Raw genomic sequence first — 12,389 nt, forward strand, 5'->3', positions numbered from 1 at the left:
CTGCCCTTAGGGCCACCGCGCAGCAGGACGGGGGACAGGGAGGGGGTAACAGAACCCGACGTGGGGCCAAGCGCTCAGGCAATCACGTCTCGTCAGGCTCTCTGGTCACCGGAGCGCCAGCAGAGCAATCTCCTCCGACATGACCGCCGCCGCTGCCACCACCGCCACCACTTTTCATTCCGATTGGGACTCAGAGCGAACGCCAAGTGATCACCGCTCATGCTGCTAATCAATCATTTAAAGACTGCTATCTGTTGATTAAACGAGTGGAATCAGGCGCACCACGGGGGTGAGCAGGGGCTGGAACGGGTAGCTGGTAGCTGAGGAGAAATCCTCCAGCCATGGTGGCCCTTAAATAATGATAAGATTGCCCGCCCCGTGCTCTCCAGTCCAAAGCTAAATTGCTTCGGAATTGGCCAACTGTTATTGGAGCGTGCCTGTAAATCATATAATGCTGCTTGGCACGAGGCGGCAGCAAGTGGGCCTGGTGCGGCTCGGGCCGTTCAGACCAGGAAGACCCGAAAACCCACTGAGGAAGGGGGGAGGGGTGGCGTACTGCAGAGCCCTTGATGGCACACACACGTAGGTGTAGTAATACCATTACTGTGTAGGACCCGATTGATTGAATGAGACAGAGTACTGTGACTACAGTTGAGTCTGCGCTCTGACTTCCATGCCAATGAGGCTGGCTCATTGCTGTTGCGGTCAGGCTGCGGGGTTAACGGCCCTGGAAACCTGGGGTTCAAGGCTGGTATGGTGGAATGCCTTCCCTCTCTTTGCCACAGTCAAGTATGTTCAGTGATATTAGGACTCTACTTTTCTATTAGAATAGTAGTATGTGAGAGGAGGAATAATTGGCTGCGGCGTCCTAGTTTTATTGCCAAGACTGACCCGTTTTAAATTTGGATAATGCAATAACAGGAATGAGAATTAGGCTTGTCACAATACTGAGACGTCTTACTTTTTACTGTTTCCAGTTGGAAATCTTTCAGCATAGGCGGGTTGGGTTCTATTTAAGGCCCCTTATTTAAAGCATCATTGGGCCCTGGGGGACCAAGACTGGTTCTACTCCATGCATAAATCAAGTGATTAAAGCCGAATGTCCACAGGAGAACCATGACAGCTTTGCGAGACACACCTCCTTCAGTGGCTCATCAGAAACGGAGCAGGCATCAAGCAGATTGGAGGGGGATGACACCTGCCCTCCCGTGACAGGTATGGAGATGGAGGAGAACACATGCCTCCATAAGCCTGACAGAGCTTCACGATGCCTGTCATGTCTGACACATGCCTAGATGTAAGCATTTTGGTTTGTATGTATCTGCATGTGCTAGTGTGTGTGTGTGTGTGTGTGTGTGTGTGTGTGTGTGTCTGTGTGTGTGTGTTTGTGTGTGTGTGTGTGAGTTGTGTGTGTGAGTTGTGTGGGTAAGTGTACACATCTGTGTGCGGGAGTGATTGCATGATTCTGAGCAGAACTTCATCAGCTGACGCAGGCTCACACTGTCCATCATCAAACAACACAGCTGCCAACACCAGAGCGTCCATCCTGCCTCAGACTGAATCAACACACACACACACACACACACACACACACACACACACGCGCACGCGCACACACACACACACACACACACACACATATACACACACACTAACACACACACACACACACACACACACACACACACACACACACACACACACACACATGAATATTTCATCTCAAAGTCCAGCTGTCACCCTAACAGGCAGTCAGCACAGTCACAGGCGCAACCAGGCGTCACTGGGGCCACTCGACACACACACACCCACACAAATGCGCGCACGTCTCCAGTTGAGAGGTTCACTCCACGCGACACACACAAACACACCTTCAGTCGAGAGATTCACTCCTGACTTAACCTTCATCTCCGACGAAGCTGTCAAAAAAACCACACACACCCACAAAAAAAAGGCTGCCGCAAGTAAGCGTCACGCTTGCCTAGACGCGGCAGAAAACAGTTTTCTGACTTTTGTGCTTCTCTGGGCCTAATTATGAGTGCTTCTGCGCTCGCACGTGATGGTGTGTGTGTGTGTGTGTGGGTGGGTGTGGGTGGGTGATGGTTGGGCCATCTAAAAGTTAATATGCCTCAGAGCCGGATTGTTTTGGTGAGCATGCTGCCAGTAATCCATCTCCTGACTCATAAAAAATAATGACTCTACACGTGTTTTACTGGGGCCCATGACAGAGAGAGAAATAAGGAGAGAGAGAGAGGAGGGAAAGGAAGAAAGAGAGAAACAGATAGGATAGAAAGAGGGATTGATATAGAGAAACTGAGGGAAGAGAGAGACTGAGAGACCAAGGGACAGTTTTTGCTCAGATGGGTGAGTTTTATGTTGCCTGGGCTGTTGGTGGGAAAGGACAATGTGTGTGTGTGTGTGTGTGTGTGTGTGTGTGTGTGTGTGTGTGTGTGTGTGTGTGTGTGTGTGTGTGTGTGTGTGTGTGTGTGTGTGTGTGTGTGTGTGTGTGTGTGTGTGTGTGTGTGTGTGTGTGTGTGTGTGTTTGTGTGTGTGTGTGTGTGTGTGTGTGTGTATGTGTGTTTGTGATATAATCCTCTTTTATGCCTGCTGAGCAGCAGAGGAAGTTGTCAATGCAAATTATATGATTAGTGGCGAAACATCTCCAAGAATAACCTACGCATCTGAAGCAGGTAGATCACACTCTCCGTCTCCTCCTCACCATTCACTAATGGATTGCTCATCAACCATCTGTGATTCATGGCCTGAATGTTAAAAAAAAAATACCAAAGTCAAAAATGACACTCGTCCAAACGAGGCCGGGGGCCAAGAAACGGCGGAGGCAACTTACGAAGTGGCACAATATCAAAGACGAGGCCTCTTGCAAAGACGATCTGAGCCAATTGTTCCGGGTGACGAGGCAAGGCATTTCAACCCTTGCCAGTACAGGTGAGAGGCAGCCAATTCCAAAATGTCCACACTCAGAACTGCAAAGCAAATCCAGGACAGCACCAGCACTAATCCTGAATGTATTTCATGTCTAACATGGCCTATATGGGCTAAACAGCAGAGCGATGAAACATTTTGCTACATTTTCCATAATATGTCTGTCAAGGTCTTCTACAATTGCTACCAATGTGCCCATCCTTTCTCCGCCATCAAATGTATATATTAAACAAGATAGTTTTCAATCTTTTCAGTGGGCAAAACAATTGCTTTTTGTGCTTGCATGAAAAGTAGTTAATTAGATTTGCGTGAGCCTCGTGTTTATCGACAGTGACAAGGACATCACCCTGAAGCATTTGACCAAAACTGTGCAATTAAAATTCTGAGGCAAGGGGGAGTAAAAACAAGGCTACGATGAAGAGTGATATCTGAAATCAGAAGCACAAAGAACAACAGAGAGGAGGGGAGCAGACCAGCTGGGGTCAAAAGCAGATTCATTAAAATGCTGTTGTACCCTTCTAATTAATTACCCATTCTTTTGCCATTCACGGACTGTTCTTTAACTTTGCGAGAGTGAAATCTGAGCTCCGGGCCCTTCGAGACCATGGGTAATTATTCAAGCCAGAGGGAGAGACAATAGAACATTCTGGATGATATACAAATAAATACCATACTGCACTTTTAAAAAGAGAGAAACGAAATTACATTCAGTCGTTTAGCGCCTGTCTCTTTCATCTAAAGTGAACTATTGTCAATGAATAAAGTATAGCCTATTTACTGTGAAGATGATTGCAAGCTCAGTATAGAGAAGAAAATATGAAATATTAAATAAACAGTTGTCTAACAAAAAGAGCAGTGAAGACACTGTTCACAAGAGTACATGAAAAAGAGCACATAATAGATGAAAAACTGTAGCAGTGATGGCAAATTAAAACATATTAGTCACTGTGCTGTTGATTCCACAATCAGTATAGAGAAGAAGAAATATGTAGTATTTATATAAGTTGTTGAATAACAATAACGGCGTTGATTTTACAGTTCACAAAGAGCATATAATACATTATAAGTTGTAGCGGGATTTTAAAAATCACAATGCACACAATAATTAATAAAGAAGTACAATACAGGTAGCAGGTACAGGTTCCTGCTAGTGCTCCCAAGCAGGGGAGGCTTGTCCATAAGGGTGATTGGGGCAACGCACTGCCTACTTTTTTTTCTGTCAGATTCTACCACTAGAGACTAGACTGTCTCATCTGCCTCTGAATGTCATTGTCCAATCAGTCCAAACAGTCAAGCAAAAGTCGTGCTTCAAATGGCCCGCCCCATTTTGGGGTGATTTGGGGCGAAATGGAAATCAAATGTTAAACCAATTTTTTTCATACATAATAGGACTAATAAGCGTATAAGGTATAAGCGTATAAGGGAGGGAAATCCTACATCCAAGAATTGAAACGAAAGGAAATCGTGGATAGCAGGCTGTGAAGTTGCTAATGCGGTCTGTATGTCTACATACCACTGTCACTTTTTTTTGTAAATCAAATCAAATTGATACAATTGTCTTGCTTAATGTACCTACTGAATGGGTCGCCTTAATCATTATCAAAAAAATTGCTCCAAAGTGCCTGTGGGTACGGCTCTAACAGAGTTGCCAGCTCTGCCGGGGTTTCGAGGCACATCCCTTGAAGGCTGGGTGCACTGCATTGACGGTGACCTTTATGACATGTCAACGATGGCGCCGGAATCCTGAGATCCTATCCATCCTGGGCTGTCTGTCAGAAGTTACGTGCCAGGACTGCCCGCCGAGATTCATGCCAGAGGCCCTGAACAGTATGCCATGCATATAATATACAAAGTATTGCCTGCGAATACTAATGCTCAAAAAGCGCCCGTTGGAACTGCCGGCATCAGGCAGACTTTCCATGAACGCACCAAACTGTTCTGCAGAGACAGAGCAGTCATGTGACCTCTCTACTGAAATAATCTGATCATTGTGGTGCATCATCTGGTATTACAACAAAACGTGGAGGTATTATTTCTTGTGAAAAAGTATTCAATGCGTACAATGTTTCAACGTTGTGTGCAGTAGTCTCTTTATGCCATGGCACGCATCTCTCAGGTCTCAGCCAGCATGCAGAGTCACTTGCTCCACATCGCGAGTGCATGTCAAAACAAACAAATCATACCGTTGCGACCGCATCCTTACAAGACCCACAACCAAATGATCAATACTCACGACCCAATGATAAATACCATTCGCATGCCATTTGAAGATGATTCTCATGGCCGAGTGAAATCATTTAGCTTTGACTCTCGTCATTATTTCACTCTCGGTTGGATAAAATGTCATAATATACTCCAGCATTGCGATCATGTTTACATAACCTTTCATGGGCTGTGATATTTCCTTGAGGCATCTGCTCTAAATTGACCATTTGACTGAAACACATTTTACAGCTGACAGTAGTGAAAACAACTGGACAAACAAGACATCACCAGCGGAGCGAGAGTTTGGAGTTAAATCTAATTCCAGTATTGTGGAAGCGCTGTGATGATCTCTCTTGAACTCTCTTGACCACAAACACAGCAGGATTGAAACACCGGAGGTGGCCATGCAGTTCAGCCTGAGTGTTCAATTTTTCTCAGCCAAGCCTCGTCAAAACACTTGTCGGGTTATCAAGCTTGGCTTTTTACCTTGTGGCTTTATGATCCAGACCACTCAATAAATTCAATTCAATCTTTTGAGTTAAAGCAGCAATAAGGAGTTCTGTTCCAAAACAAGCACGCTAACTACCTAAAAGGTGTACAAAAACCTTGCAAACACCACCAACAGCCCAGTTGACACTGATAGAAGCTTGCCAACACACTAACTGGTGTCTTTTGGCAGTGTAGCTGGCCTTGTCAATGCTGTGAAAGCTTTTCTTTCATTTTTGCAAGCTGTTCCAGCCAGGAAACACAGAATTACGTGGAGCATATCCTGGATGGCTAGTGGGAAAGACACAGCTGTTTATCTATCACATGACCATATGCTATCAAAATTAATTTGATAAGGTACCAAAACTAGTTGCCTATAAAACCTCATAAAGTGTTGCATAGTGTGACTTTAAAGCTCAAATTCAGCAGTGGCTAAAAACTTTAACCGAATAAATCTCAACTCTGTCCATTCAGAAGTGCTTGCTAAATCAAATTCAAACCTGAGGCCAAATCCAACCGATCCCCAATAAAAACAGTGCTGTGCAACATTAAATTCACATCCAAGCTGAATGCAACCCAACTCGATCAATCTCAGGGCTTCTATAGTGGTTGTTAACACGCTATGCTGAATTCCCAAGCAGGTCTTACACCTCCGCTAGTTGGACAAACCCTCTCTTGTTCACTAACCTGGAGGTGGGGAAACGACAATGCAGCAGGAACTACAATGCAGGCCGCTCAGTGGCATCAATCAATCCAATCATTCCTGTTGGTTAAACACTATATTGATGCCCCTCAAGCTGAATGCAAATAGGTTTCGATCAGTTAAACGAACACAGGTTGCCAAAAGATTAGTGCAGAGGTTATGAGGTCATGAAAAAAACATGTTAAAAAGGGTGTGTCTTCACTTCATGATCGTACCGAAACACAACACCATGTTAGTTAGTACCAATTTGTTAGTAAGTTAGTTAGTAACTATTAATTAGTAGTTAACATCCTGGATTACCTGGATGACTTTGGTATCACTGAGTTTAACATTCATTAAGAAAACCTAATACCAACTAGTGACAAAGGACCAATAGCAAGCTCAGATGTCAGCAACCTCAATCAAAATCCTTTGGGCTACACGCCAATGTGAATGTTTCCTGATGGATCAGTCCTCTCACCTGTGACCAGAAAGGTGCAACGTCCGGCCCCAGCCTCGTTGGTGATGTCACAGGTGTACTCGCCGTAACCCTCGCGGTTGAGCGCGCGCACGTGGTACTCTGTGTCGTCGTGCTGATTAAAGTCACCCACGGTGAGCAGGCGCGTGCCCAGCTTCCACTCGTATTTGAGCACGCGGGAAGGGTGCGCCCTCAGCACGCGGCACGTCAGCGTGAAGGCCCGTCCCAGGCCCTGCCGGATCTCGGTGTAGATGGGCTCCACCGCCGGAGGGTCTGTGTGGAGAAGAGAGAGAGAGAGAGAGAGAGAGAGGGAGGGAGAGAGAGAGAGAGAGAGAGAGAGAGGGAGAGACGGTCACAATAAGAAGCGGTGGGTAAGGAGGTTGGGCAGGGAATGAAAAAGGTGCTCTGACTTGAAGACTGTTGACTTATGGTAAGATCCCTTGTTAAAAGTGCCGCACTTTTTTGGTGTCACGCTGAAAGCATATTGATGTCAAAAACTTCATGAGAGGGTTGTAGAGAGGACATCCACATCTATCCACTGCACCTTCACCTCTGGCCAATCACACTTTCTGTTAACATTTCCCACTGAATAAACACAGTACACAACTTTTGCTAAAGGGTTCATAACAATAATCAATAGTTCAAGAAAGCACTTTTTAAAGACACAGCATCCATGAAAGACCTTAATGTGTCATGGGTAATGAAGGGACCAGTTTTTTGATATTCATAGTTTATAAATATATGCCATAGTCAATAATTCCATCTTATTTATACCTAGTATAAATGTTACTTTTATCAGCATGCAAGCATTCCTGGGTAAGGACTCTCTGGTTTGACATGGTGGGAAGGTGAAGATTGCTCTCCCCCTCCCCCTCCAGGTTGAGACAAAAGGGCCTTGTCCCAACGGCCTATTTGAATAGATGGTAACACCCCTTAATATAAGTGTATATAGCTCACTCTCTCACAAGGAGTAGGCAGATTATGCTGAGGTGAAACGCTGACAAGCAGTGTGGATTGTTCAGCCTCTGTCTCAACAATGTGTGGCCACAATTGTTTCAAGATTAAACCTGGACATGACTGACAAACCCACGCCTGAGTCTTCCAATATATAGTAGAAAATGAATTACTATCAGTAATAACAAAATTAAAGTACTTCAAGTAAACATTTTATCTTGCAGTTTTTTCTTCCGGCACTACTGCTTTGATGCCAAAATGCATCCTTTGTCAGCTTGCTACACTGTTCATCAAATTATACTCACACAGTTTAACAGACTGGCAAAGGAGCTGTTATCAAAAAGTGCTGGCAGTTAAATAAATACATAACCAAAATTGGTGAAATAGCAGGAGGACATGAATCTTTCAGATCTCTCATTAAATATGAAACCACAGCGGAGGGGGACAAAAAAAGAGAGAGAGAGAATTGGAGAGAGAAACAGAAAGAGAGAGAGAGAGAGAGATGGGGGGATATAACTTGCAGCCCCATTGGGCGCTTATCACAACATATTTTGGCAATCTACAGATCAAGAAAACTCCAGTCATTGGAGCACTGAGAGACGCCCCTGGCTGCGAGATCAAGAAGGAACAAGCAATCAAGTCTGACTGCCGACAACTGATCATAAAAATAATAATATAAACAAAACTGTGAAGAAACACTGCTTGCGTGCTGTTCTAATACCGCTAATGTTCCTTTGTCTCTGCCCTTTATTCACTGGAATCAGCTTTTATGCTCAGGTTTTTGTGCGTTTCAGCTAATCAAAGAGGCTTGGCATACTGAACTTCTTTGTATTCCTGAAGGAGCAATCCTTCTTCAAAGCCAATTTGAGTCAAGGCATACCCTACGAGGCTCTTAATGCTCTCTGTGACACCAGGTTCTTACGGCGAGCCACCACAGTCCCTGTGCCGCAGTGGTCTTATTTGGGTGCTCAAGCTTTTAGCTTCATTTAGGAGCTATATTAATGTCTGCAATGCTAAGATAAAATGAGCTTCGGGGACTCCGGCAAAGAATCCTGATACCAAACACAAATGCAAAAATTATTTAATTTGGTGTCAAATTCTTTAAGCGCAAGGAAACACTTCACATCGGGAATCCCATGGCCTACATTATTTAATGCATTATTTAACATGAGTAAATGTAAATGCATACATTATCTATAAGTAATCCTAACTAGGCCATTAACATCTGTAAAGTAATTGAGGGTCCAAAAGTATACTCTGCATGTGGTATTCATGTCTCAGCTCTGTATGAAATAGAAACATGTTCTTTGTTTATGTGTTTACATTATCAGGATAAAGCGGTTGAAGCAGTAACAACAAAGATGAGCAAGGTTTAGGTCAACGGCTGATGCGAATGTTGGTTTGTTTGTTTTGTGTCATGTACTACAGTAAACAATGTTCTAAGTGTTCAAAACCAGACCCAGTCATTGCTATATAACATGCCTTCAGAAGGTCACACCAGTGACCTCGACAGACCACAGCTGTTTAAGGAGTGGCCCACCTCCAAAACTGCTATCACTGTAACACACTCAGGTTTAATGAAGAAAGAAAGAAAAAAACCTTTTAAAACCCCTTTATTGAACCATAACATGGATCAAGGACACCTTAAAAAGGCTACTACAATGCCCCCCACCCCAACTACAGCAATACCAAGGGTATGAGAACACATATCACCAATTAAAGAAAGAAAGAAAGTAAGATGGATATAGAGATAGATAGATAGAGAGATAAAGAGAGAGTCACAGAGACAGAGAAGTCTCCAAAACTTGTTGAAATGTTGGGGCCAGTGTTGCAGCGCCCTCGGTGGAGGTGTCAGTGGCGGCGGCACACACTGCTGAAGCGTGGGCTCCACTGGGGCCTCTGCAGAGCCGGTGGAAGGGGAGAGAGGACGGCGCTCGCTGGGTGCAGCCACGCAACATTACCCCTCATTACTCTCTCAGCTCAGCCATAGCGGACAGCTCCACACACCACACCACGCCACACACACTTGTGAATACAGTGCTACTCGGAGGGATACGATTTTCTCGGCCGTCTGCGCGGTTACGAAAAACCTCTGCCAGGCTCTGAAGCTTCCTTCTTCCCCTGATTCTGTAGTCGAGACGAGACGAAGACCACTGTTCCTGGATAAAGGGTCCTCTGTGGAAGAGTGTAATCTCAGTGACTATGAACTAATAGGTCAAACTGGTATTATATTAGGACTACTCCTCTTAGAAACCAGTATGTGAGGCTTTGACTAATTACATTTAGTGTTTCACATTTGAGCCCACACAAGAAATATCTCTCGTTAGCCAGGGGCGATAGCTTAAGCCCTTCAGACCAACAAAACAGAATTTCTGAAAGTATCAGCTTCTATCAAAAAACTATGACAAACTATAATGACTTTCACCCATTAATCATCAAATGATCAAATGCAACATTACATTAACAGCCCAGCAAAAAAATATGTCAGTCAGTCAATTTACTGTAACACTGATGCACCTGTGTAAATTGGCTATAAATTATAAATCTGCCCTGGCTATTATGGTCATTAATCATGGGATGGTTGTCTCGGCAACCATTAGTGATTTGCTGTAGCGGGGCAGAACTTTCCACTGTGCTGAACTAGGCTTTATGCCATTTGAAAAGGCCTTTGTAAATGTTATGCTTGGAATCTAATAGAGCAGTAGCATTTTCCCTTTCTTCCTCTCAGAATGAGATTATTATGGGATTATGTTTTTGGTTTGGGTGGGGGGGACAAATACACTGACTAATACTTTGGCATATTTGCCATGTGTCCCAACTGATCAAAGTTTCGAAGCTCGGAGTAGATGATTTGTCCAAAACCGTTCTCATCACTTTTTCTCTTTTCAATATTGATGTGATATGATATGCGAAGGATGAGAAAGGGAGAGGGAGAGCGAGTGAGAGCCTGGTAGAGTTGTGTCAGCTCTTGCTGCAGAGACTGATAGATTGATAGCATCTGCTGTATCAGCAGGCTAGTTTACTTTCCCTGTGAAAACAGTTTCCTCAGAGGCCCAATACCATGTGCGCGTGACTCCACCGAACAACTTTTTTTCCACCCCTCCCCGCTTTCCAATAACAAACATCATTAAACCGATGATCTGAATGGGATACATAGTGAATCCTGAACAACGTGTTCTCCCGACCGTGGTGCAGTTCGTGTCAAGATTGAATTTCCACAGCCAATGAGGCATGCCATGCCACATATTGTCATTCTAAATTTCACGGATCGCTCTCCAAAATTGAACGAATCAGAAGTGGAGTATTTGGTGGCTGAATGAGGATGTTATAGACTTGAGATGAGGGTGTGTGTGTGTGTGTGTGTGTGTGTGTGTGTGTGTGTGTGTGTGTGTGTGTCTTCCATTGTACATCTGTGTGTGCAATCGTGGACAGGGTTGTTAGAATCTTGCTCTATCTGCACAGAGGATTCATCTGCACCAATCTGGACTCAGCAGGAGAGCGAGGTTTGCCCCGCTCAAAAACAATCTGGCCCTCTTCCCTAAAACCTATCTTACCATATCTCTCTGAATATTACCCTTCTCTGGAGAACAACAGGAGCACCACTCCACCACATAAGACAAAAAAAAGAGAAACAGTGGAAATTGAAAGAGAGAGAATGAAAGAGAGACTGAAAGAAAGAGACCGAGAAAGAAGAAAAGACAGACAAACTATAAAGATGGCTCATGCTTATTTCATGCTGAGAGCTTTGCTTAAAGCACTCAGCTGTGTACAGAAATCCCCCTTCTTCTTTCCCCCAACGAAATCCACAATCAGTCACAGTCTGAGTGGACAGGGAGAGTGACAAAAAAAAGTGACAAAAAGCAAAACGAGTATAAAAGTAACTCAAGAGTTTGACTGCACATCGGCACAAAGACAGCCGTAATAACCACAATTATCCATTGCTGTCAGATGGGAGGCCCCCTCGGTGTCTGACATTTAACCGTGTAGTGAGGTGGGGGCCGGGGGGAGGAGAGGTGGGGGGTTGTTGGTTGAAACACCTTTGTGTGTGTGTTCAGGATTAGCATGTATGTTTGTATGTGTGTGTGTGTGTGTGTGTGTGTGTGTGTGTGTGTGTGTGTGTGTGTGTGTGTGTGTGTGTTGAGAGGTTACACAGAATTTCATCAACCCCGACTGGATGAGCACGGACGTGGTGGGGGGGCATATGCATTTTTCATACGTCTCTGCCTCTGCCTGGAAGGGGTGGGGCCCCCGTGCGAAAGTACAAAGCACTTGCGTTATTTACCACTCCTGTAGCACAAAATGCCTCAATTACACCAGGGGCAGCAAGCAGTGTTGGGTGGGTGGGGGTGGGCGGGGGTGGTGGGACGCTGGGAGAGTGTAGACGTGTCGGAGAGGATGTTGAGAAGGCACCGCGTGTGTTTGCTTAGCCTGGCGCGTTAACTCGGAGAGTGTCATCCGAGCGAGCGCAAAAACAAAATGACAAACTGTGGACGGGGTTTGCGTGTAATAGCAGGGTGTCAAAGCAGATAATAAAAGGCATTCGTACACTAAGGGGGACAGAGTGTAGACCATGCTACATAGGAAGAGAGACAGAATGAGAGAGCGAGAAGTGAGAGAAACAGAGAGAGAGAGAGAAACAGA

General features: G+C 44.8%; 1 protein-coding gene across 1 annotated transcript in view; it reads right to left on the minus strand.

Moving 5' to 3' along the window:
- mdga2a (MAM domain containing glycosylphosphatidylinositol anchor 2a) overlaps positions 1-12,389 on the minus strand; it is a gene marked incomplete at its 3' end in the record, with an annotated part of 137,078 nt that overhangs the window by 35,040 nt on the left and 89,649 nt on the right. Inside the window, exon 9 of the mRNA XM_080850690.1 lies at positions 6,798-7,067. Within this exon, the coding sequence (XP_080706816.1) occupies positions 6,798-7,067 (270 nt within the window). The remainder of the gene's footprint in view (positions 1-6,797; positions 7,068-12,389) is intronic.

This window comes from Sprattus sprattus (genome assembly GCF_963457725.1).
Source record: "Sprattus sprattus genome assembly, chromosome: 13".
NCBI classification, from domain to species: domain Eukaryota; kingdom Metazoa; phylum Chordata; class Actinopteri; order Clupeiformes; family Clupeidae; genus Sprattus; species Sprattus sprattus.